The 27,646-nt window shown below is 40.3% G+C and overlaps 1 protein-coding gene across 1 annotated transcript; it reads left to right on the forward strand.

Annotated features, from left to right (window-relative positions):
- Positions 1–16,206: 16,206 nt before the first annotated feature.
- LOC119741418 (neuronal acetylcholine receptor subunit beta-2-like) lies at positions 16,207–19,631 on the forward strand. Its single transcript, XM_038217162.1, has 4 exons — positions 16,207–16,353; positions 16,924–16,968; positions 17,877–18,587; positions 19,319–19,631. The coding sequence occupies exons 1-4, from the start codon at positions 16,207–16,209 to the stop codon at positions 19,412–19,414; spliced, it is 999 nt and encodes a 332-aa protein (XP_038073090.1). The 3' UTR covers positions 19,415–19,631.
- Positions 19,632–27,646: the final 8,015 nt, after the last annotated feature.

Below are 27,646 nucleotides of genomic sequence, written 5' to 3' on the forward strand. Positions count from 1 at the left end.
CCCCAAAAAACCCAGTTTTTGATTTTACGAAGGCCAAGTGTCCGGGGAAAGCAACCTGTGTACATTTTCAGATTTTTTTGCTAATGAACCCCCCCCCCCTACGAAAATTCCTGGATCCGCCCCTGGTCAGCTATAATCTTTTAGATATTATAGTGTCTGTTTTTTCACAGTGTCGGTCGTCGCTAAGAGGATTGCAGACTGATTAAGCCCTTAATATTTATCTCGGTTATTAGATCGGTATTGTTAATATTTTGATGTGATTTACTTTTGTAGTTTTATTTAATTGGGGAAGACCCGTTTCATGGGCTATTTGGAGATTGTTTTCCCAGTGTTTATGATATACTGTACCAATCATGAGACACTTTGACGTTATTAGAGGAGAAAACAAACTTTGGCGTGCTGCTAGTGATTTTACTACTTATGAAGAAATTACAAATAATTATATTGTTACATACTGAGCTGATGGCTCACACTGACATGGCCAATCATGTTAAACAACCACCACTTTTGAGTTTTTGTTTTAATTGTTCCAATAAAACTTTTAAAAGGGAGTATATGACCTGACTACTCAATTTTTGTAGCAGGTTGTGACAACAGAATTAGCCTATTGCATCATAACAGCGAATCCGAATTAAGGCACCCTAAACAAGACGGTGTGTTCACATTAGGTTATAGAAATTACTGGCGATTTTCTAAATGTAAAACAAAATAGGTGTGCTCGGTCATTATTATGGAAGATGTTGCATCAATTAATATTAGCGAAGAGACCACAATTTTGATGTACGATGGTGCGGAAATACATTCGAAACTGCACAACTAGATGTACACTTTATTGTGTTTTGTTCTTGTGGACGTGGTACATCGAAAGCATATCACGCACCAGTAATAGCGCCATCTTTCGGCAGTAGTGAATAATGGTATTTTTTGAATGGGTTTGCCCTTTTGATTTCTTCCTGCATTTTATTTCACGTCACATCACATGATAAAATCAATACAACCCGAGTCCACGAATGGATGCGTGTTTCATTTGGACCACCCCGCCGTTTCATAAATCCAGTTACAGTATACCTAGTGCGGCAGATAGGTGATTATTGTGTCTTTCATGATAATATGGAATTTGGCACACAGTCAGAGTATGTCATGAGAAAGATATTTGGCTATAAGGTCATGGCAGATTTGTCCTTTGAAAAAAATATAGGTATAGAATGACAATTAATGTCAGCCATTTTGAAAACTTTGATAATCATTGCTTGTAATTCTACCTACATTTTCTCAAAGGACAAATCTGCGATGGCCTATCTTTCATAAGACATACTTCTGACCGTGTGCCAAATGTCTTGTATCGTCAAAGGCACAATTCCCCCCAAGATTTCCCTTATATATAATTACCCACGGGAGGAATAGTTTGTCCCTCCGATTGACAGTCGGCTGGGTGGGGGAGTCAGGTTAGACTAACTGGCAATTATGCTTTGAAGTCTATATTCCCCCGTGTTTTTTGGGGCGGAAATACCAATGATTGAATAAAATTACTTTAGTCAGCGGAGAATATTGATGGTATTTGCCGAGTGCATTAAAACAGATCCACATCATACTGGCCCCGTATAATTAGTAGGAACTGCGTGCATACGCTGTGAGACTTGGTCCCAGCCTTGAACTTCAGAGTGTAGTCTTGGTTCCCAGACGTCCTTAGCCCGGTGGCGAATTTTTTTGGAGGAATTATCTTAAAACGGAAATAAAGTCCGAATTTCATAACGTTCAAATTCACCTTTTTTTTTTTACTAATTTTCTAATTTTTCCTCATGTTTTTATAAAAGTTAAGTCCAAAACACCATAGCGTACACCCATACGTAGATGTCGTTTGGGAAAAGAAAACAAATTGCAGCCCGGTGCGATGTTTGCGCGCATAGAACGGGTTATTGAACTATACCTTTTGCAGCGATTCACCGTAGAGGGCGCTCTCAACACACCGCCCCCCACACACCCACACGTTCGTTTTACATACCTAGTGTAGACATTCTTTTGTTTTCGTGTAGTTAAGAATGAACAGTGAAAAAGACTCGTTTTTCTCAAACTGTGAAAATTCTTTCAACCCAAGTTTTTTCTATGATTCTCTTAAAGGGAATATACCACAATTGCAAACATCGGAAAATAAAACTACCAAGTTTTTGCGAAATACCTTAATAGGATGTTGGTAAATGACAGTCTAAAGCATCCTGTAAAATTATGGCACCTGGTATACTGTCATTTTCAAGAAAAGTGGTATTTTTGTATCAATTTCCAACGCTGATCGGCCGATCAGCGTTGGAAACAACTGGCTTTTTTTTCAAATACTGGCCCCAATTGACCATTGCACTTGTCTGCAATCGATTACAAACCTATGAACGGGTACGAGCCAGCTAGACTGGTTCCCTGACCTTACAATTCCCCAATGTATGTAAACTGCTCTGTTTCTTCTTATATGGAGTCAGGGAACCAGACTACAGGAAAATGATCGTTTTTCTTGGTTTTTATAGCATTTTCGAACCCAAAACCTCCAAAAAGTCAGTGTAACTATATTTGCTATATATTTCCAACCCCCAATTCCATCCATTTCTGAAAATTACAGCAAAAGCAAATGATGTATATTCCCTTTAAGTGTTTCTCTTCATTTTGCCACAAATAAACCTAACCCTAAAATGCCTCTAAACCTGTTGTCCAGAGAGGGGGAAACACTGTGTGGATGTGGGCAAGTCCACACAGCGTCGCTCCTACCTGGTTTACGTGGATCTCTTTTGTTCGGAATTCCAAACATTGAATGTAATGCTTGTTCACCCGCATATCCACCCACACGCAAGCAGGTCGTTATGGTTGCAGACCAAGAAATATGGACTGGCAATATAGACCTTTCTCAGTGTACGCTTTCTTGAAAATCACAGCGGTAGTGATAACGCAAACAAGCATGGCGGCCTAAATAGTGTGCCACGGTGAATGAGTGAGTCGCGCAAAGTTACAGAAGTTTGACAGTCTTATAAAATGGATGCAAAGCTTAAATTCCCCCCCAAACGTCAATCCGTGTTCTATAGGTATAGTTCATGTCTCATTGGACCAAGTCTAGCCTGCAGTGGCTTTTTGCGCTTCTTTTTTGTTCAACGGCTCAGTCTTGTTTTTTTTTTAATTTCATAAAGTTCAGTCCTATTGAGGGTAGAACCAACCCTCCGTCTTTGTACTTTTTCAATCCCAACATAGCTGAAATTCCATTTGAGGCCATGCGCCATTGTTTGATGCACACGGTGACCCCGCATTTAGCGATTTCTGAACTTCACAGAATAGCAGGGATAAACCCGTCGCACACCGGCGAATTAAAGTCATATTTTGGGAGGAATTTTCTTAAAACGGAAATAAAGTCCGAATTTCATAACGTTCAAATTCACTTTTTTTTTACTAATTTTAAAATTTTTCCTCATATTTTTATAAAAGTTAAGTCCAAAACTCCATAGCGTGTACCCATACGTGGATGTCGTTTGGGAGAAAAAAAAAATTGCAGCCCGGTGCGATGTTTGCGCGCATAGCACGGGTTATTGAACTATACCTTTTGCAGCGATTCACCGCAGAGGGCGCTCTCAACACACACACCCACACGTTCGTTTTACATACCTAGTGTAGACATTCCTTTGTTTTTGTGTAGTTAAGAATGAACAGTGAAAAAGACTCGTTTTTCTCAAACTGTGAAAACTCTTTCAACCCAAGTTTTTTCTATGATTCTCTTAAGTGTTTCTCTTCATTTTGCCACCAATAAACCTAACCCCAAAATGCCTCTAAACCTGTTTTCCAGAGAGGGGGAAACATTGTGTGGACGTGGGCAAGTCCACACAGCGTCGCTGCTACCTGGTTTACGTGGATCTCTTTTGTTCGGAATTTCACACAGTGAATGTAATGCTTGTCCACCCGCATATCCACCCACACGCCAGCAGGTCGTTATGGTTGCAGACCAAGAAATATGGACTGGTTGGAAATTTATACAAAAATACCATTTTCTTGAAAATGACTTCACACCAGGTGCCATAATTTTACAGGATGCTTTAGACTGTCATTAACCAACATCCTAGTACTTATTTCGTAAAAACTTGGTAGTTTTATTTGTTGATGTTTGCAAATGTTGTATATTCCCTTTAAATTCCCCCGAAAAGTCAATCCGTATTCTATAGGTATAGTTCATGTCTCATTGGACCAAGTCTAGCCTGCAGTGGCTTTTTGCGCTTCTTTTTTGTTCAACGGCTCAGTCTGTTTTTTTTTTTTTGATTTCATAAAGTTCAATCCTATTGAGGGTAGAACCAATTAACCCTCCGTCTGTACTTTTTAAATCCCAACATAGCTGAAATTCCATTTGAGGCCATGCGCCATGGTTTGATGCACTCGTGGTGACCCCGCATTTAGCGATTTCTGAACTTCACAGAATAGCAGGGATAAACCCGTCGCGGCACACCGGCGAATTAAAGTCACACATTCACTGTTTCCCTATCCAGGGCTTACTATATTTGCGAGGTTGGAAATAAAGTAAGCACTGGGGACGAAGTTGTGTGCGCCGGGTTCTACCAGCCTTGTGGTTGCGAACGCGAAAGCATGCTTTTGGCAAGCAAAGCTAATCCAATTACGTACCTAGACGCTGTAACAGAGCAGTGAAATTAATGGAAACCCCCCCCCCTAAAAAAAAAAAAAAAAACCATGTCAATTTGAACGTTGTGTTTCTCAGAAAATTTGCACAGTATGACTGAAATGTTAAATTACAACGGAAGAAATTCTAAGCTTCATGTCAGTGAAAAAAAAAATCGCCGTCATCGATGCCGAAACGTCAATACTGGTTACTGGTAAAGCTGACCTTCAGATCTGGAAGAAACCGTTCGAAAACTTCTCCAAATCTCCAAATCTATGTAGGCCCCCCTTTTTATATCAATTTCTGGGAATTTCTCCAAGTTGTTATTTCACGAGTACAAAAGTAGTTGAACACTTATATCATCTAAGTATATTCCGAATTTCAGCCTTATCTTTCAGCTTACTCCTCTTAAACCCCCTCCCCGGCTTGGCTACGCCTATGCATGGTATCTCATGCTAATACACAAAACCCAATTTTTAGGCCACGTAGCCATGCGCGTCGGGAAAATTGAAAAGGTTTTTTTTCAATGTAAGATGATGTCTCAAAACCGCCAAACTCACTGGTTTGACTGGAATCCTGCTGCTGCACAATTTTCACGTGTTTTTAGATGGGGTTACGAGTATGAGCTTTATGTGGCCTCTCTGGGCTCCGATCACTTTGCACTAAATTTAATCGGGCACCATTTGCAGACGGTGTTGCAATTTTTTTGTGCGTCTGGAAGCCAGACTGACGGAGCGATGGTTGAGTATCTGGAACCTGTAAACGCTTTATAGTCAGGTGGCATACGATCGGAATCGTGACCGACTGGTCCAAAGCACCAAACTTGGCAGATATATTATTATAGCCCTAAAGAAGATATTTAGAAGGGGTGACACCTGAAATTCTTTTGGGAAGGGGACCTAATTTGCATAAAGCGTTATTCCCTGTAGTCACCAAAGCGGTAAATGGTAAATAAAGCCGAGTACATGTATAAGTGAAGATACTCCCGTCACGGAGGTTCACAAGCGTCATTGTGCAGCTTGGAGTACGGGTCATACTAATCACCGTCAACACACACACTGTTACCGTCAACACACCGGCAACACCCTCAAAACACATTTTAAATTGACAAAAGAGGCATAGAATTGCAATGCATGAGCTAAAATAGAATTTCGATCGGTTTCAGGTTGCATTTCATTTTAATATGAAAATGGATTTCTCTTCAAGCGAAAAAAAACCCCAGTAATGATCTCTAAAGAGCACGGTGGTTGGCCGCTTCTTGCCTTCGCAAGGAGCCCGGACTATGCCATTTTTTGAGTATGGGTGTGCAGGAAATTGTGGCAAAGGTGCATGCCGGTTTCACACAACGGCCGCCCTCTGTTGGTTTATTGTATAATAATATCACCCCTTAGGCATAATGGTCCGCACTGCCCGCTGAGGCAACATGGCTGCCTATTTGGGAGCTGCACATGAGGCAAATTTTCAAAAAATATGAAATTTTCAGACTTTTAACCTCCCGATCATTCCCAAACATGTTTCAGTACCGCATTTGTCAATTAAGAATGTGTTTTAGAGGAGTTGAAGGTGTGTCAATGGTGTGTTGACGCCTTAACGGTGTGTTGACGGTAGTTGTACGTACTGACGTGTGTTGACGGTAATTAGTATGACCGTTGCGGACGGTACGGGTGGCAGTTGCGTGATTAGAAAGTTTTCTTTACCCACATCATATCAAAATAAGTTGGAAAGTAAAATGGCGTTCCGCTGTGGTCCTCTGGTGGTAGTTGGGCTGTGTCTGCTGTATTTGAAGGGCGACGTAGGTGTATCGAGTGCAGTGTCACAAGGTGAGGCTTTCATTGTTTTACCCCATATACCAGCAGAGTCGTGGTATGTGAATATCACTAGAAAAGTCTCCCAAAGATTTGGAAAGATTTCCACAATTATCTGGCCATCACTAATATTCCCCTTTAGTGACTTATCAGCCATTAGAAAGTGATAATATGTCTTAAAAAGTCAAATTTAGCAGAGAAAACATTTAAGTATAGGTTTACCCGCTCAAGTTTATTATTTTATCACTCGAATACATTTCCTTCCGTTCAATTTAAGAGCTTTTGGCCACAGCAGGCTGCTCAGCGATTTCAATTGAACGATCTGCAGATGTAGGTTTCAATCTTTTGCATTCAAAAGTCTGACCCGGCCACTAGCCGAATTCACTGTTTTTGTATTCCAATGAATCCTCTTGTGACTTTTTTTTTTACGAATCCGTCATTCAATTTCGACTGCGCGGTGGCATGACTGAAATACATGTAGTCTCCACAAATTCAATTTCATTTCGTAAGATTCATTTTTACATAATTTAAACTCAATTTAATTGACAGGGTTTATTCGTTGTCTTTGCCTTTTGTTCTTAATCACTTATTGCACACACTTTTACTTCAATGTAGCCACCCACACTATCTCGTTATCTTTATTTTATGCTCGTTTTACTCTGTTGCTTTTTATCCTTACGGTTAAACTATGATTTTTCACTTTCTTCTTCTTCGTCTGTCTTGTTGTACAGCTTTTCTTTAAGATGTTTGTTTTGATATTTCCACTGACCATTCACTATTTTCAAATTATTTAGGCATATAAATCTTTGTGTATGATTGCTGTATTAATTGTGTTTTTTTCGTATTCCTTTACTCTTTTCTGTCATCGTTATGTAGGGGGGGGGGGGAGATTCCGGGTCTATTTTGCTTTTGTGTCCTGATCCGTCTATCTCCTCTCGGGATTGGTTTTTTTTGGTCAAAACTCTACTACCACACCAACCTTAAACGTGTTTCTGACTGAAATAGACAATAGAAAACATAGAAATCGTGTGATCAAAACGCCACCATGAATTTCAATGTAACTGAATTTCCAATTTGAATATGTAGTCCTGAAAACGAATGCTGGAAATGCTGCTTTCGCAAGACAGCCGCGAATTCGAATGACAAGTTTGCATTTTATTACGCGTTTTAATTCGAATGTACATTGTAATCATTTGGATGACAAAAAGGCTTAACCGAATTACGAAAGTCAACATGTGAATGACTAATCCGACAGTTGAGGCGGCGTCGCGGCAAAATGAGTGCCCTTATTATCAAATTGAATGTAAAGATGTTTAAAGTGAGCGGGAAAACCTATATTAACTGAGAAAAAAACAGGAATGTTCAGACCAACCTCATAGGGTTTGTGCACAGGGTGCCAGGTGATGGTCAGATATGGGAATCTGTCCCAATCCTGTGTAACTTCATTGTGTAATTTGTATTGCCTTGTACAGCGCTGTGTTACTTGAAGGGCGCTTTATATATGCCCAACTGTATTGTGAATGGTTTTCGTCGTGACGCACTAATTTTATAAATGGGACTTCCCCCCACTTGTGAAATGTTCAAGTTCACTGGTACCCACTGCCCTATTCTTTTCAAAGTTGCTGGTAACCGTTCACGCCACCAATTTATTTGAAGGAAATGTTATCACAAAAATTTAGATCACACGGATCAGTGCTCTTAGTACGGCAGTGCGTGGGAAAGAAATGTTTGAAGGTATATGCATGCGTACAACCTGTAGGCCTACTAATTGCTTTGAGGTTTATAGGAAATAAACTTGAAAACACATCACCTTTGTATCCCATTGAACTTCATTTTCAGTCTTATATTGCTATTTTGGAAGGTGTTTGGTGCCCTCTTGGTTTTTAAGTTAATACAATTTCGATATTCAAAACTGTGAAGTATAGTAGTTCGAGGCATGAAAGTCAGTATTGAGCTGCTTCAGCACCAAAAGTCACAATATTTGTTTTTAATTTTTTTTGTCGCAGCCTAGCAGTAGAAACAGCAGCAGCAGCACCACTAGCAGCAGCATCATGCAGTACAAAGCAGAATTAGCCTAGAGTAAAAGTGTTTGGAACATATTTTTTGAAAAACCGAATGTATTTTTGCAAACCTAACAAAGTTATGTTTTTACGATTTCGAATGCATTTCAAAACAGAATGAATTGTACAAACTTATAACATGTATTTTTGCGATTAGACTCGAGCTGCCAAAGGGCCTCGGCTTGATTGATTGATTGAGTTTACGATTCGAATGCATTTCAAAACGGAAATAAATTTAATATTTACGAGTGGTGGCTGCGCGTTCTGCCTGCATTCCTAGAACTTTAGTCACCAAAAATCCACAATTCCTTTCAATTTTAGGATGGCTGTCCCTCCCTAGAGTAAAAAAGTTTTGGACATTTTGCTCATCGCAAAACTATTTTGGATCTAGATGCTCTGTAGTGCAATCTGAGGCATTTCCTGGCCACTTTCCCCTGACTTTTTAAATGAAATGTATTCGTGTTTTAGTGGGTTGGTCTTCAAAGTTGATAAATTACATCGCAAGCATCACATCAGAACTGTAGCTTGTCTCTCTTTCTAGATTTGTGCTCTTTAGCTTGATCCATGATTGTGTTTACAGGGAAAGGGCGTAATTATACATGTCGCCATGCACTACAAGTTAAGTTAAATGGAATTTAACCATGAATGTTAGTTTTCCTCAGACTTGTACTTGTGTTTTCTTAAAAAGATATTCATGATTATTGAAGTCTGATAAGTACTTGTGTTTTCTTAAAAAGAAGTGGTTTTCTAGCTGAGAAAATAGCAAGGAAGAACCGGTTTTGTGCAAGCAAAATAAAAAACGGACAGATAGATAGTGGTTCAACTTTGAAAATGTCGTGGTTTAACTTTTCAAACATCGTGGTTCAACTTTTCAAACGTCGTATGCCTACTTTATCTTTCAAAACGTCGTGATTCAACTTTTCAAACGGCGTGGTTCAACTTTTCAAACGGCGTGGTTCGACTATGTGTCAAGCCAACTCGTTCCCTGGCCGACTCGCCCCTTACAAACTCGCCCTCTAGCCGTCTCACCCTTTGGATAATTATTATATTGAATGGCGCATTGAGTGCCTCATCAAGTTTGTGCACTTTGAGTTACTAGATATTTTAAGTCTATCATTTTTCTACATTCATGATTTTTTTTTTGGTGACAGGTTGATATGAATTATTCTCGGTGTATTTTATGCAAAAAAAAAACCCTTTTATTTAGGGGTCTGTATGATGCCGGTATAATAATGTTTGATCATGTTCTTTCTCTATGGTACGATTAATGTGTTTGTCTGTGTTACTTGTGACTTTTGTGTCTGATATTTAACTCGTTATTAACTGATATGAATCAAATATAACTTTTCAAGTTGGAAATAGCACGTTGTGTCTTTTAAAGCCGCTCCCTCGTACACAATTAAGGTAAACCAACAGTTCAAGGCCCACGGATCCTACACAAGGATTAACGACTCAGCCAAACTCATGGTTAGACGCGTCAATTTTGCAGCGCTCGACCTGGTGTCGAATTCTGTCAAGTCAGCTCATTATATTTTTTGAATATTCATGATTATTAAAGTCTGATAAGTGATAACTACATAACCATGTTAACGCCGAGCACCATATCTTTAGCTTTAAAACGAACTATGAAATGTCGCATTTGTTAGTGGATCAGGACGACATCTCTCTAAAACTTTTTGATGAAAGCCTAATTAAAAACTAGATTGGAGTAAACGGTGTTCTCTTCAAAAAGGTGTCCCATTTGGCGTTTATTTCCCGGGTAAATACTTCATCTATGACGACAAAAACTGCACAATACCATCTGTTATATCCTGAAGTGTTTATTTTTTAAACAATTTTGGAACAAGTATATCTTACATAGGGAGTGGTTTTGCTTAAAGTTGTATGAATATTTTTGTTTTAAATGTCTTGCGAAAAACCGACAAAATGGCCTACCTTGAATATTCGCGATTAACATGCCAACGGGTGTAGGCTCGTTATCACCCGTCCAACCAATTAAGGTAAGTCCGTTCAGTGCATTTTGCCCTGCAGCTCAGAACAGTCGTCCATCCTTGTGTTTAGGAGCAGTGCATAACCGAATGAAACGCTACATTCCAAACGTCCTTATGACTCGAATGCATTTCAAAACCAAATTGAAATTTTACAAACCTCAAACCTCAAAACCAAATTGAAATTTTACATTTCAAACCGAAAAGAAATTTTACAAACCTAACATGATTTTACGATTCGAATGCATTTCAAAACCAAATTTTTTTTTACAAACCTAACATGTTTTTATGATTCGAATCCATTTGAAAACCGAATGAAATTTTACGAGCCTAACATATTTTTACGATTCGAATTCATTTCAAAACCGAATGAAATTTTACAAACCTATCATGCTTTGACGATTCGAATGCATTTCAAAACCGAATGAAATTTTACGGGCCTAACATGTTTCTACGATTCGAATTTATTTCAAAACCGAATGAAATTTTACAAACCTATCATGTTTTGACGATTCGAATGCATTTCAAAACCGAATGAAATTTTACAATCGTAACATGCTTTTACGATTTGAATTCATTTCAAAACCGAGTGAAACTTTACAAACATATATCATGTTTTTACGATTCGAATGTATTTCAAAATCGAATGAAGTTTTTTTTTTTTAAACCTAAACCAATTTATGTTCCAATCTTTTTACTCTAACTCTGCTTCGTGTGCTTGCTTTGTCGATGGACATGAATGACAAAACACAGTGCCACCTCGAAGTCGAAACTAAATTGAACTCATAAAATAGTCATGTTCGAATAGTTTTCTTTGGAAGGGGGGGAGAGGCAGGGTGATTGTACAATGGACCCACTAGGTGTGATTTTTTTTTTAAACAAATATGTTTTCAAAATCTGTCAGACACCCCCTCATTCTCAAGTTGAGCAAACAATCGCTGATGAGGAATTAAACTAGGCGAGTACGACGCCCGGCTAGGCTCCGCAAAACTGTCGGCTTCCCTTGATTAGTCCGCCAAACGGGTTAAAAAATAAACAGCCTGATGAATGTAATGACAGTGAAGCTATAATTGAGTCGCTCAATACACCACTGAGGTTGCTACTTTGGAAAGGGACTATTTTTTTGTCAGCCCGTTGTTGAATGTTTGGACTTAAGCATTTTGCCGACCTGATAAAATTTATTTTCACATTGTATGCATGTTCTTTTTTAAAGACGTTTTAGTATGTAGGCCCAGACATAAAAAGAACGTACAATTTTCCAGAAACATCCATAAACCTTTATTCTGATAAACACGTTATTATTAAACCGAAGTGCTACATAGGTTAAAAAAAATACTCGTGTGCAGGACTGATGCTGGGATTCAAAGCCTAAACACACAAAAATATTCAGATTAAGGCATGCAGCCGCCAACGCTGTAAAGATTGACTGATGACTGGGGCTGCAAAAACTTTTACACAAAGGAACCTTGTGACCTTGCTATTCAGAATTTTTGAGATGCAAGCCATACAACCGAGGAGATTTAGCGAAGAGGAACATGTTTTTACGAGAGCTACCTCCATGGTACTCACACAAAGGGATAGTGGTACCTGGGTCGGGCTTTACAATTCTATAACGAGTGTTCTTTCGTTTCGTTCATATCTCATGGGTAGCCGATAGACGTGTATACCGAGCCCGATCAAATAAACAAAAATGACAATGGTTGATTTTATTTAAATCAACTGGCGAGACAGCTAATACTACGAAAGCGTATTGAGGACATGACCGAAAATATTTTTTAGGCCCACTACTTCGCCCCGGCGGATTAGTATTTCGCCCGGGCGGATTGGTATTTCGCCCGGGCGGATTAGCATTTCGCCCAGGCGGATTACTATTCCGCCCGGGCGGATTACTATTCCGCCCGGGCGGATTACTATTCCGCCCGGGCGGATTACTAATTCGCCCGGGCGGATTACTTATTCGCCCGGGCAGACTACTAATTCGCCAGGGCAGATTACTAATTCTCCCGGCCGGGCAGACTACTAAAAAATTCGCCAGGGCGAATTAGTAATCCGCCCGGGCGAAATAATAATTCGCCCAGGCGAATTAGTAATCCGCCCAGGCGAAATAGTAAAGCGTATTGAGGACATGACCTGTGGGGACAGGTAGGGGAGACGGGTAGGGGGAGACAGGTAGGGGGGGGGGGGGGGGGGGGGGGTCGGGGAGGGGAGGGAAATAGGGATTTGAGCAGGGGTTTGGGTGGGGAAGTGTAGGGGTGGTTGGGGATGGGTAGGTTGGTGTGGGGGTTGGGTAAGGGGAAGGGGCAGTTTACATGTATATGGATCGGAGTAGGGGTTGGGGTCAGGTGGGGATGTATGGGTCAATATGGGAAGGGGGAATGGGGTGGGCGGGATATAGGGATTTGAGTAGGGGTTAGGGTGGGGATGTGTAGGGGTGGGTAAGGAGGGATAGGGGAGGATAGGGTAAGTGGGTGTAGGGGTTAGGGTAGGGGGAAGGAGATAAGGATTGGAGTTTGGGTGGGGTTGGGATGTGTAGGTGACTGGGTGGGAATGGGTAGGGGGAGGATGGAATGGGTAGGGGAGGATGGGATGGGTGTGGGTAGGGGGTTGGGGTGGGGGAAGCTCATGGTAAGCGTCACTTCGTTAAAACTCGAACACAGCGTTATCTGATTTTTGAGTTTTCACGAAGTATACTCATGGTTAATTAGTTTAATAACTCATTAATGTTGTTCAATAAAACTCATACATCAACGCGTCATTCAAGATCCCAGCCTTCAGAAAATGCAACAAAATATGAATTTTGAGGCTAAAACGATATTCAGATCACCGTTTCAAAACACCATCAACTTAAATCGCTTGTATCTCGAAACGCACATTTCCTCTTTGCGGGGGTTAACGTAACTTCGTGGTTATGGTGTGATATTCGCGGTAACCCACCGATGCGATAACCTGCCCTAAACCCAAAGGGTGTATTCGGAACCGGCCCGTTCTCGTGTTCAACCAACTCGCGAACGGTGTTTACGAACAAGATTCTCACTCCCCACTGTACTGATTAGGGAGTAGATACAGAACGTCATGAAAAAAATGGCGAATTTGGGCCACTAAAACTTGCGTTGATATTTGTGTATACAATTTAAAACGTTTATTCACTGCAGGAGCATTAACGATACAAAAAAAATTCTACATGGTCACAGATTGGGCTTTTCTCTTATGCTTTTCTTTTGCCAATATTAAGAGCTGTTATTTGAATTATTTTCATAAAAATTCTTTTCATTTGGCGTTTGGATACGGCGGCTTCTAGCTTGAATTTTCGTCCTACTACACTTCACAAGCACTTGGGGGTTCGTAATCGACAACACGAATACATGTACACTGTTAGCCGGGGTGACCGTAAGGTCATGGCAATATTCTGCTAAATGCGCTTCAAAAAGTTGTCAGATTGATCAAAAATCTGCCAAATTCCCCACATTTCTTCGAAATGCACTAAAACTCCTTAAAATCACATGCAGATTTGTAGTACTTACTAAATTAAGGTTCAAATTACATTATTAACAATTTATAGTCACATAAAGATGTTATGAAATTATTGCGTAAATTTCAGGCAAAACGCGGTTGCGGCATGAAGTCCAGCTCCCAGTGAACCTCAGCGCCTAGACCAGCCAACCGTTCCCATTATGCAAGGGTTTGTTTGAAAAAGATTGAAGATTTCTTTAACAAATGTACATTTTTTTTCACATTTGCTATGGTATTCTGTAAATAACTATTTTTGAAGAACTCTGCCAGAAATATGCCAAAAATATCCATTATGTCATATTTTCTGTCAAACTCGTTTTTAAACAAAAGAAATCTGTCAAAGTTAGCCGAAAATCGGCTAAAACGGTCACCCTGCTATTAGCGGGTCACTCGAGGACAGAGTTTCGAATACGGCCATTGTCTGCCAGCCAATATTCCGAAATTGTATACACACAGTATAATACTGCAATTACTCAACATGGGACTCAATTACTCAACATTTTCTTCCGGTCAATGGCTCACCCAAAAGTGAACTAACTACAGTCGAATACCTTTATAACGAGGTTTTTTGGGACTTTACAAATTTCCAGTTGTTATAACGTGCCTTGTATTATCAGTAATGGCAAACAACGAAAAACAAAGACTATGGATGTTGTATTATTAAACAGTGCTCTTCTTATCAGGGTTCGACCGTTAATTCTTGAAAAAATGGCAATTCAAAGGAATGTGTTTTCTTTTTCGGGGTACGTGAACTTGAAAATAGCACTGGAAAAGCATGTGCACAGTAGCCTGAGACATGACGTACATAGGCTATTATGTACAACGGTTATTGTGTAAGCGTCTGTAAAATGTCACCAGACAGCATGGTATGTGTGCATTATTTATTTCCACAAAGAAAGTCTGCAACAATGTACTTTTCTTATGGTTCGTGGTACAATGGTTATCTTCCATGCACAAATGCTTTTTATTGGGGGTAGTTGCTCACATGTATCAAACACCTGCATATCCATATGCACACCGTGGGTTCAAGGAAGGTGCGAATTTGTTGACGATTTACCAGTAATCTAGTTTTTTTCAAAGAGTTAAGCCGTGTTGCCTCCGATGTTAGATCCATTTTAAGAACCAGATTTGCCTTAAATACCCTACCCCTGTAGAAAATGTAACTTACGGGTCAGAGTGTGTCTGGGATACATTGTACATGTTCATTGCAGGGCATGCCTGTGTGCAAACACGCTCGACTCGTTGGTCATCATCCCCAAATCGGAGATCGAGAGCTTGGGTCGTTCACATTTTGATCACTGCCATGCATGATGTCTATTCTAGACAAAAAATCAATCGAAGTTTACAAAAGGGATGGCTCGAGGAATAGCCTATTTTAACATCAGTGAACCGATGCTTTCTTCAACCTTTTCAATGACAGATAATGTAACTGATAGGAACCCAGAAACAAAATAACATGTAGACTCGTTGCAATGTGCTTTTAATAACTCATTGTGCAGAGATTGCAACCTTTTATCTAGCACTTCTGCAGACCGATTCATATCAAAAACCAGATAATTCGTTAAACCAAAGTAGAAAACTTTGAATATCGTGTACATCGCCCCGCCAGCAAGAAGTTTGTGCAACTTCACTGGTCAGCTCTTTTGTGGTGTGTAAGTGGGACTGGAAATGGACTGTAATTGCCTAAGTAGCGCATGCGCACTATAGTTCCCCCATTTCAGAGGAGATTTTACAAATTGCCCAAGACGTTCGAGTGTTCCTGACAGGTTCGAGGGTGATATCGGTTGGTCGTGATAACGCCCTCTCGCGGCGGCAGGTTATCGCATATCAAATTGCAATGTCTAGCTATGGACTAGGTTGCGGACTAGTAAATAAACTGCCATAAAATCCAGTGATAAATACGCCAATCGTTTTCTGTTTATATTTTGGGGGTTAACCAATGACGTTGGGAGGAAATTCCACACCCCTTAAAGTCATCCGTACCCCTAAAAAGTAGTCCTGTTGGTGATATCTGGGCTCCCGTTACGAAATAGAGCAGTTTTAGTAAAAGTGGGGCTGATAGGGAAAATATCTGGGGAAATGGTGCCTTTGATGATGCAATGTACAAGCATGGAAATTGGAAAATGGACAGACTATGTCATGAGAAAGATATTTGGCTAATGGGCCATCGCAGATTTGTCCTTTGCAAAACTATAAGGTACATGTACAATAATATGTTGTATTGTCTCTACACAGACGATGAACACAACAGTCGTCACAACCTGATTGTGGAGCTTATGGAAATGCACAACAAGGAAGTCATCCCCAAGACGCCCGTGAATGTCTCCTATAGCCTGTCACTTTTCTCGATCGACGGTGTGGTAAGTCCGTTGAATTGAAATTAGTGATCCACCAGATTTTGTGACCCGTTCTTCGAAAATTGGATTCTCATGTTTCGATACCGGATCATCTCCAGTTTTGCTTTATCATTAAATGCTAGTAGATGTTAAAGAAAATCACTTGCTTCATATACCATACAGTTTCATATTTTTGTAAGAAAACATTGACTTATGTTGAGCTGAAATCTTCAAAGTTATAGGACCCAAAAAGCAGGCGAAGCCGAAATGGAGACGAAGCCGAGATTTGGGATATCCCTATCCCTTTGGAATATCCCTATTTGAAGCAAATTTCGGGGAGGATACGCTCGGTTCACAATTCGTCCGAGTTGATTTTTTTGCCAACTTCGCAGCGCGAAAGCTTGCCATGACGTCAGAAATTCGCTTTTGTGTTTGTTTAGCATGCACCAATTACTTTAGTATTCATTTACTTGTATATTGTTGTTGAGCACTTTCGAAAGAATTCCAACAAAAAGTTAACGCTTGCGCTCATGTTTTGTTATGCATATTATTTTTTCTCAGAATAAAACACTTCTTGATTGGTTTAAATTGCAGGACGAGAAGGACAATATCCTCCGAATTTCGGCTTTCGCAACTTTGGTAAGTAACCAAACGACGAACCAGTTTGATCCATTAATATTTTTGTTTTTGTCAAACAATCAGAGTTTTTACAACAGCTTTGGCCTGGGATGGAACATGTTATAGAGTTTTTCAGGAGCTAACTTTCAAAATGCTTTGAACAGAACTCAGTCCCCCTTTTCAATAACGCCTTCTTGTGATTGTTCTCTGTCGTTTGTGATGGCCGCTTCATATTTCATATTTGCGCCTCCAAGAGTTGGCAACGCGTTGGCCAATCCCAATGCGCAAAATCTGTCGACCCAATGCACGTTTGGAAAAGGTCGACTGATTTCGTGCATTGTGATTGGCCAACGCGTTGCAAACTCTTGGAGGGGCACTATTGTGAAACGACCGTTTTCACCAATCCCACCGCTGCCACCTGTGGTCATATTGCCGCTTCGCGTTATAGCGCCACAGAAAGGGAACAAAAATTATTTCAGGGAGTTTATTGCCAACATTATTTTACATTTTACAGCTATGGTCTGATCACCGTTTCCAGTGGGATCCAGCAAACTACAGTGGAGTATCCAATGTGAATTTACAAGCAAGTAATATCTGGAGACCAGACTTGCGAATGCTGTACGCTCAGTAAGTAGCGTTTCTATGAGTTGATCTTAAAAGCCGTGTGTAGTTGAGTCAAAGCACTGTAAACATGCAGCAACACTGCACAGGTCACGCCACTTTTATTATCTATGTTTTAAAGACGAATTATTTGCAGTTTTGTAGTAATTTTGGAATTTTGTACTAAAGGAGTAAGGCCTAACGAGCAAGCAAGGTTGATACAGGATACACTTGTATATATATAGATAAATGGTCATTTCTGAATTTTTTCATTCACAATGACAATTTTACAATTGACATTTGTCAACCGAACAAGATGGAAATAACTTTATTTCACCTGTTTATTTAGGGTTGTGGAGGCAGATGTCCCTTTGGTGGCGCATTTCGATGGGACTATCAGTTACTTCCTTCCACTGCAAATAGCCATACCGTGCCCTTTTAACTTCAAGGACTTTCCGTTCGATGTCCACACCTGCGACCTTCGACTGGAATCCTGGAGCCATCCCGGTTCCGCGATCAATCTGACTATCCTAGAAGATGCAGTATCTACCTTATTCTACCATCGTGAAAACAGCCAGTGGGAGGTCCAGTCCTTCAAAGTGAATAGGACAGTGGTTGAGTATGAGGATTACACCACCACGCAGTTCATCACTCTGTCGTACCGCATCCAAATCAAACGCACAGTGAAGGAGTACACGGTCCGCTTTGTGGCGCCCTCTGTCATCACATCGCTTCTGATCCTGCTGTGTTTTCTCATCCCTCCACTCTCTGGTGGGAGGATGGTTCTCTGCTCCGTCGTCATCCTCGGCCTCTTGCTTCAACTCTTCCACCTCAACCAGACCGTGCCCATCCACGGCTCCGACGCCCCCTTCATGGCTCAATTTCTCACTTTCAGCGTGTTTCTGGCCGTCTTTGCAGCCGTTGAGAGTGTGGTGTCAATGAATCTCTCCAGTTGGGGAACCTTGAGTGGGAGTGGCAACAACAACAGTAACGCCCCCAAAGACGGGGAGGAGCTTGTGGCGCAACCCAAGCCAAATTTGGTAGGTTTCGTGTGTTGCCCTCTAGGCCCTAACAGACGTTTATCCACGATAGCAAGGTTGACAAGTTACCTTTTTTAGCACATGCATTGTTTCTATCCCCAAAGAGGCCTTGGAAATATATTTTAGACATAGACCATCTTACATTGAACATATACTTTTGTCCTTAAGCTGGACGAGCTATAGTCTGACTTTTATAGTCATGCCTAAGCTCGGGACAAGCCCACTTATGGTGTGTGCTTCGCTGGTTTCCAGTCTGTCAAGTCAGGCAGAGGTTGAGTTTTGGTCGGAAAGCTAAGTAGCACGGTCACAAGAAGAAGTGGCCAAAATGGGCATGTGGCGCCTTTTCATAGGGACTCGGTCGACTTCATTGAATACAACCAATAGGCAGCCAAGTGTTTGGGATCACTTTGACCGCTGCTACAGATTGTTCATGTTCAGTATTTGTAATTCGCAAGCCATCGAATTTCCAGTGAAAGTCACACATGATCATCAGACCTATAAGGATATCTTTGGAATTCGAGAGCAAAGAAAACGTCATTAGCATATAATGGCATGACGTCATCAGCAAACAAAGCTTCTAAGATAAAAGCCGCACATTTTTGGAACTGTGCCGATGACCCTTGGTGGCAAACACATCTGTAGTTGTTGCCATTTCGATTTTAATCATGTTTCTTTTCACTGTGATTTTGAACTATTGAACGTCTTGTCCATTTTTCTCTTTTCCTGTTCAGTTCCTGATGCAACTCGCTCGAATCATCGACTTGGTCTGCTTCGTCGTCTTCACCGTCATCTTTGCTATCGGTGGGGGCATCATACTCAATCCTTAAACGGAGTAGAGAGGAATGCGTGACACTTCAAACAGCACACAACCGGCACATTGTAAATTAAACCTTGAAATCGGGGACATTAATGTTCTCGATCTGTCGTGATTATAGGAATAGTATCAAAAATGCTTCCCCAATGCCATACAGTTGCATATCACTGAGACACTCTGCATTGTTGCTCATCTAAACCCTTCTATACAGGGTGAGTAAAAAAAAATGAAACCAAAATGTTGGGACTATTGTTTTAGTGAAGTTCTGTATGTATCACTTTCAAAATCTAGGATATGAAAGCCCAATTCATAAGCTTTTTTTTAGTATAAGAATCATTCAAATCACTCATGTACTTTTCAAGTTACGGAATTTTAAACACGAACCTCATTTTAAAGTGATGTCCAGAAATCACAAAAAGGTAGGTGTTCTTTCAGCAAAACGAAAACAAATCACATAGGATGTGTGTGAATCGTTTTCCTTTTGCTGAACACTTTTCTTTGTGATCCATGGACAGAACTTTAAAACGGTGGTTGTGTTTAACATTCCGTAACTTGAAAAGTAAGTGATTTGAATGATTCTTGTACTAAAAGTGAATTGGGCTTTTATATCCTAGATTATGCAAGTGCTATATGCAGAACTTCACCAAAACAATAGTCCCGTCTTTTGGTTTTCGATTTTTTTTTTTACTCACCCGGTAAACCATAATAATACCTGTGCCGTCATACCAAAGCGCAACTGACGGGCAGCCCAAATAACTGAGTATCCCTTGCATTCCATTTTCCTACGATAAAACAGATATCGCCACTTGAACACCAATCACATTTCAAGGAAGTTAGCAAGTTAGCAAGCGTGTATATAATTAAACAAGTAGTTCGGTTCATTGTATTTCCTAACAGCGAAGTAAAACAAGGTGTTCAGTATTTCTTAAGTTACACGGGGTGTTTACATTATTTCGTAAGAGCGTTTGTAAGCCCAACAAGGTGTTTAATATCTTTAAACAGCGTTAATAAGCTTAACAACGTGTTTAATATTTCTCTACAGCATTTTTGAGTTCGACAAGGTGTTTGGTATTGCTTAACAGCGTTTATATGTTGTATATTCCGTACAGTGTTTATAGGTTTTTGTGTTTGGTATTTCTTAACAGCTTTCATAAGTTTAACAAGATGTGTTATATTTCGCACGGCATTTATAGGTTAAGCAAGGTGTTTGGTATTTCTTAACAGCGTTTAAAAGTTTAACAAGATGTTTAATATTCCGCAAAGCGTTTATAGGTTAAACAAGGTGTTTGGTATTTCTTAACAGCGTTGATCAGTTAGGCAATGCTCATCGTATTCATTTACATCGTTTAATTAAACAAGGTATTATTTTTTTGTTAGCAGCATCTATTAAGTAATCAAGGTGTTAAGTATTTCTTTAAACAGTGTTTTTAAGTTCAAGGAGGTGTTTTGTATTTCTTAACAATGAAAATGTACGACAAAGTTTCCTTTAATTATAACTTTAAGTCAGGCCTTACTTTTATTGCAAAGTATACATATTGTTTTTCTAATTCTAATTCTAAATATAGCTTCGACTATAATAACATGCTCACTATAATTAAGCAAACGAAATTCAAATACAGATATGAACTGTTTAAGAGTGGCACCATGCACCTAAAGACAAATTTTCGAATTGAATTGATAATTTTCTAGCATTGCATTAGTTGTGAGCTTTCCCATGGGACATCGAACGAAAATGGCCCTCAAATGCTCTGAAACTGAATATTAAAGGCAGGCAAATCGGAAATGGCAAATGCATCTGCCTGCAGCAGTAAGACAATGTGGGCAAATGCTATCCGAAAAGTTTCCTTAGAAATGCGCACATTCCATACCGGATATGATTTCAGCGGACCATGTGGACAAAATTTTGAGCGTCGCATAATGCAATCCGACCGTTCGTGATTCGAAACGGAGCCTGAGCAAGTGACGGGAATCGAAAATTTACCGCGCATATAATTTTTACAGAATTTCCTATACATTATTACGCTTTCAAAGAAAATAAAAAAATCTCTAAACTGGGATAAAAATGAACCAGTCTTAACGGCCGTTTCAAACCTGGCAGAGTCATGACCGTGATGACGTGCAGGTCACAGGTCACGCAAAATCCAACCAATCAGAGTGTGAATTCATCAGAGTATGCCAGCGTCCTGTTTGCAGGGCGGGGGTACAAGCGAGGTTTATTACCATAAATTTCCAGGATTTGTAGAGCCGTTGGATAGTTCAGTTGGATAGGATCGTGATTTTGAATCACCGTTTTTGCCCGAATGTTTTTCCTTTCTAATCTGAGGCTTTGGAGGATTTTAAAAAGAGAAATAAAGTCCGAATTTCATTACTTTAGAAATCATTTTTTCCCCAAATTGTATATTTTTTCTCATGATTTTATTATTAGGAAAGTCCAAAACGTCGTAACGTGCACCCCATGCGGATATCGTTTGGAGAGGGAAAAAACACCTGTGGCCTTGCCATGTAGGCAGCTCTTTCTGGCAAAATATAGTACACAGCCGACAACAATAGATATAGGCCAACATGTCATAGAGCGTGTTATAATACGGAACTCAAGGATGTCGACAAGAGCCACTGCTCAGCTTCGCGTATGGCGTGCAAACTGAACATTAACTCTCAAAATTAAGATATCGCTATTTCTAATAGAGATACATGTATTTGTATTTCTGATAGTGTTGTCTTTGTTTCAAATAGAGAATATCTTTATCACATATCCCTACTAAAAATAGAGGTATCTTTTATGAAATAAACATATATCTATTTCATTTAGTGATATGTTTTATTTCAAATAGAGATATCGGTATCAGAAACAGAAATAATGTCAATGGAGAGGAGATGTCTCTATTTCCAATCAGGCGCGGATCCAAGGCCCCCCCCCCCCGCTGTGATCCAAGGCCCCCCCCCCCCCCCCCCCCCCCCCCCCCGCTGTGACACCTCCAAAAATGATACTGTTAATTATGTCCACCTGTGCAGGAAATACGGCTTTTTAGGAGGTATTTGTACACTATTCTGTAGTATAGAGTTAAAATGGTCGGATTTTAACTTATACTACTTTAGCGCCGCATTGAAAGTATGTTACGAGCCCCCCCCCCATTGATTTTACGAGGCCAAGTGTCCATACAATAAAAACTGTCTACATTTCAGCAATGATTTGCTGATGAAACACCCCCCCCCCTGCAAAAAAATCTCGATCCACCCCTGCAAATAGAGATACACCTATCTCTATTTGAAATAGAGATCGAAAATTGAAATAGAGATATCTCTATTGGAAGAAGAAATACCTTTATATTTTTTAAAATAGAGATATCATTACTAAGATAGAGATATCTCTATTTCGGTATTAGGTGTTACATTTGCATTCCATACTTTAGGGGCGATGATCAATACTTAGGCGAAAAAAAAGTTTATTTTTCACCCACATCAAAGCAATAATATACATAAAAGCATGGTCCCGCGCAGACGGGAGGTCGACGGGCGGTGATGAATACTTATTAAGCCACAAAAAAAAAACAAGTTGGAAAGTAAAATGGCGTTCCGCGATGGTGCTTTGGTGGTGGTTCTGGGGCTGTGTCTGCTGTATGTGAAGGGCGGCGCAGGTGCAGAGTCACAAGGTGAGGCCGTCATTGTTTTAACAAATGCCATATTTTCAATGGGGAGCGCTGATAAAATCCTTAAATCAGGCACACTATATTAGCTAAAAGTGTACAAATGCACCCTTATCACGACTATTTATTTAGGGGGAGACCGTTCGCATGTACGTCATTTTCTTAAATTTGGCTAGTGCAATTTTTCGATGGATTTTTTTTTTTGGGGGGGGGGATGGGCAAACTTTTTTTTTGGGGGGGGGTGGGGCTACAGCCCCCTAGCCCCCCCCCCCCCTTAGAACCCCGCCTAAGAAGTTGGTACCTTATCCTCTCTTAACTAATTCTTTAAAATGGGCTTGCGGTCGCTGCCGAATTTAATTGAGCGAGATCGGGGCAGTAATAAATAATCGTCTGATATTTTCTGCACGAACCCCGGTGCAGGAGGTTTTGTATAGAAATGTCTAGATACAGGTACCAACCTTTACAACAATGTGTTGGTAATGGCCGCCGGCCAAGAACCAAGCCTGCGTGCAACCACATGGCATCCCTACACTTTTTCAGGCAAATAGGACCCATTTTCAACCGTAATTTTATCTATTCTACCCTCAGATGGAAGCCCGAAAACCAGGGAATAGATCCTCGGCTATTTTTACACGATTTCACCGTGCATGGTTTTTTTTAAGCCATGCGGTCTTTTTTTCCTGCAAAAAACGTTGTGGGGCCACTTTTCATGCTAATGAACTCGCATAGACTGAATTCTCACTCACTGTGCGCAATCAAACGCCAACTAATTGCGTCCTCGGTCGTTCTAATAGTGTTCCTTCGTTTTGAACGAACGTAGTACGGCAGCAGCGTAGAAACTGTTCATCGCCCAATGAAAAGATAGACACAAGTGTGACCGGTGTCTTTGTTGAACATCCTAAATATTCATGTTTCAAAAGAGCTAGATTTGTGCACAAACTGCCTGAGTTGTTTGTCTTCCATAACCAAAATGCATTGTGAATATCAAAAAGGTTGATTGATCAAATTCAAGCTGCTCATTTACCCTCTTTTACTCTCTGTTCTTTTGGATGGGGAGATGACATGAGGCTATTTTCTCCTCCTTCAAATACGATCACCGCTGAACGTAGTCCTGAAGCCCGTGGCCAACTTGACCACATTTACCATCACCAAATGTTTACTGAATACAGAGTACACGATCTTCTAAACCTTTGAAATAACGAACGCGACTTTTAATTCAACAAGTTGGTGTTTACGATAGATTTACTTCGAAAATAATTACAATTCACTCAATTACAACAACGCTGTTTCTATTACCAAATTATGTTGTGCAACAACGAATTCAAACACAAAGACCATTTCGTCGGTATCTTTTATAATGTAGAAGTGGTGTACGTGTACGAGTAAAATATGATGCATGGATTTATAGGAATGACATTATAATTCTGAATACGCACCTATAGACTAAACATTATGTCTGCATAATTATGTCTTCCTAAAATATGAATGCATTCGTGCTAGGCGATAATTCCTTGTACATGCTACATACATAAAGCTGGTAACGGGCTATGTTTAATGGAGTCGTCCACTTATGTCATGTAACCATGGGGACGTCGAGTCTAAACCTAACAATGGAACGTATCATGGTGTTCGCTCATGCGAATCACAAAGTCAAAATATTGTTTGTCGAATTGCGTTCATATTTACTGCACTGAAGCAATGCACAGTGTCGCATGCACTACGTACAGTGTTGCTTCAAGATGTCGTCCTTTAAAGCACTTTTTAAAAATTTTCGTTTCAGGATTGAAGTCCCCTGTCGATTTGGCGCCATCAAATGCCGCTCTTTGGGCATTTTCCCAGGTGCCCGAGTGGTGCGAGGGCCCGATTGGGAATGGGAAGATCAAGATGGTATGGGAATATTAAATGTGATTTAAAATGAAAAGGATCACAGGAAAGATGATTGTCGAATATTATGTTTGGTTTATTTGATGCTCTTAAATTCAAAATGTATATATTTTTGGAAACCAATATATAACATATATAACCTGTGACTAAACTACCAGATATTTCCAGATAAGTAATGAAATAATGTTTAACAAATAGGAAAAATGATTATATAACGGGTAATTGAATTAATTACTACTTGGGACAGAATGATGATTACATTTAAGGTTGAGAATTCAGAGGAGATTCAGAGGAGATACAACTTGCATGGGAAAAATTTGGCAAGTTGAGTTGCATATTCAAGGCAGATAAATACTACAAAAAATTAAGCATCAACTCTTCAACCAGTGCATCATCCCAGTTCTAACATATGGCGCTGAGACCGGGGCACCTTCAAAGAAATCAGAGCAAAAACTGCCAGTCACTGTACGGGCAATGGACAAGATAATGATTGGAGTCACATTAAGGGAGACAGAATTAGGAACTAAAATCTTGGAAGAAAGACAGCGGTACAAGCTTATACATGTAGTTTAGATCAAAAGGAAAAAGTAGAGTTGGACAGGACGTGTCATGCTGAGAAGCATTATGGACCCTGAAAGTAACAGATTGGACGCTATTATATATCATTGAAGAGGCGGAGAGGAAGACAGCCGAAGAGATGATTTCATAGGGAAGAAATGTAAAACAACTTGCAAGGGACCGAAAAGCATGGAAAGATTGTGGAGAGGCCTGCATCCAGCATTGGATCGAATTGGGCTAATGATGATGATGAATTTAATAAACTACTTTTCATACAAAGGTCAATGTGTTTTCATTTTGATGTAATGCTATGATCTTGTTTGAGGTCTACACATGGTTCCAGATCATCACTTTCAACATGGATCGCGGTTACGCAATATCGATGGCGTTATATCATTTTTATTATATTATGTTATATGGTAACTGCTCCACCATTTGAAAGTGTAGTTGACGAGGAACGCGTTTAGCGGTTTGTTTCATGCTGTCCTGTGTTCAGCTATACTTGATGTAGCCTACCTGCACCTAACCCAAGAATGCACATGCACTCTTCTGTTTACTAATATGGTCGGTGACATTCACCTCAACCCAAGAAACCTGTATGATGATCTCGTGAGTGAAGCCCCAAAGTTGTTCTGCCTGACAGGAGACAACTAAAATCTCATTTGAATGTGAATACCAACCTGAATATTATCAGACGGCGCTTTCTACGACCAAACCAATCTCATTTGAATGTGAACACCAACCTGAATATCATCAGACGGTGCTTTCCTATGACCAACCCAAATCTCATTTGAATGTGAACACCACCCGAATATCATCACACGGTGCTTTCTATGACCAACCCATATCTCATTTGAATGTGAACAGCACTTGAATATCTTCAGACGGTGCTTTTTATGACCAACCCAAATCTCATTTGAATGTGAACACCAACCGGAATAACATCAGACGGTGCTTTCCTATGGCCAACCCAAATCTTATTTTGTATGTGAACACAAAACAAAATATTCTCAAACAGTACCTTCTATTACCCTCTCGAATCTCATTGGAATTATATGCACAAAAAGGACCATATGGATACCAGGTCTGCTATTTAAATTCAAATAAGATTTTTGGGCATCATGTCATTCAGCGACCAGAGCTCTGAGCCCGAAATACAAAATACCCCCCTCCCCGCGCGCCCCCAAAAAAGTTCTGCCAGCATTGTCCGGCATTACTAGCACGTTGTCGCAAAAGTTGATACCTTGATCCTCATTCAATAAAAATGGGTTTGCGGTCGCTGCCGAGTTTAATTGAGCGTGATCGGAGGAGTACTAAATAACCGTGTGATATTTTCTGCACAAACCCCAGGTGTAGGGGGTTTTGTACAGAAATGTCTAAATACCAACTTTTACGACAATGTGTTGGTAATGTTGTTGCAATTGCTGCAGGCGAAATCCAGTCTAGCTGTTGGTAGCACTGTTATTGCCTCTGTCCTGCTAGCAATGTCACGGTGTTTGGATGTCGCCAGAAAAGGGGTGCATATGTTCCCTATTACCTATGTTACCCAATACCAATGTTCCCCAACCCTAACCCTAACCCTAACGTTAACCCTAATCCTATAAGATTTCAGGGAACATCGGTATTGGGGAACATCGGGTATACCCCCAGTGACCCAAATATTTGGAATGTATGCAACACATTGTACAACCCTGTGAATTATCAAATAGGAAGCAGGAAGGGCAAATTCTTGTCACAACTTTGAGAGGGGAGGGGAAGGGGAGGGGACAAACAGCTTTGGAAATTCAAAAAAGAGGGAGGGGGGTGTAATTTGAGGAGGAAATGATCAAATAAGGTATGCATTAGTAAACATGCCAGTAAACGCCTTTTAAGTTTCAAGTCATTTTCACGCAGAAACGGTTGCATTCACACGACAAAAGTGTGGCAGGATACCTTAGAACAATTGAGACATGGGCGTCGCAAGGGGGGGGGGCAAGGGGGCACTTGCCCCCCCCCCCCCCCCGACAAGAAAAAAAAGGAAGAAAAAAAGGAAGAAAAAAGAAAAGAAAAAGAGGTGCGAAGTCATAATGTGTATATTTAATGGGTTGGGTTGGGGGCAAAATGTCCCTGCCCAACCCCCCCCCCCCCAAAAAAAAACCCTGCTGAATCGAGAATGTGTT

Source organism: Patiria miniata, unplaced genomic scaffold (assembly GCF_015706575.1).
Source record: "Patiria miniata isolate m_02_andy unplaced genomic scaffold, ASM1570657v1 HiC_scaffold_5, whole genome shotgun sequence".
In the NCBI taxonomy this organism is placed as follows: Eukaryota; Metazoa; Echinodermata; class Asteroidea; order Valvatida; family Asterinidae; genus Patiria; species Patiria miniata.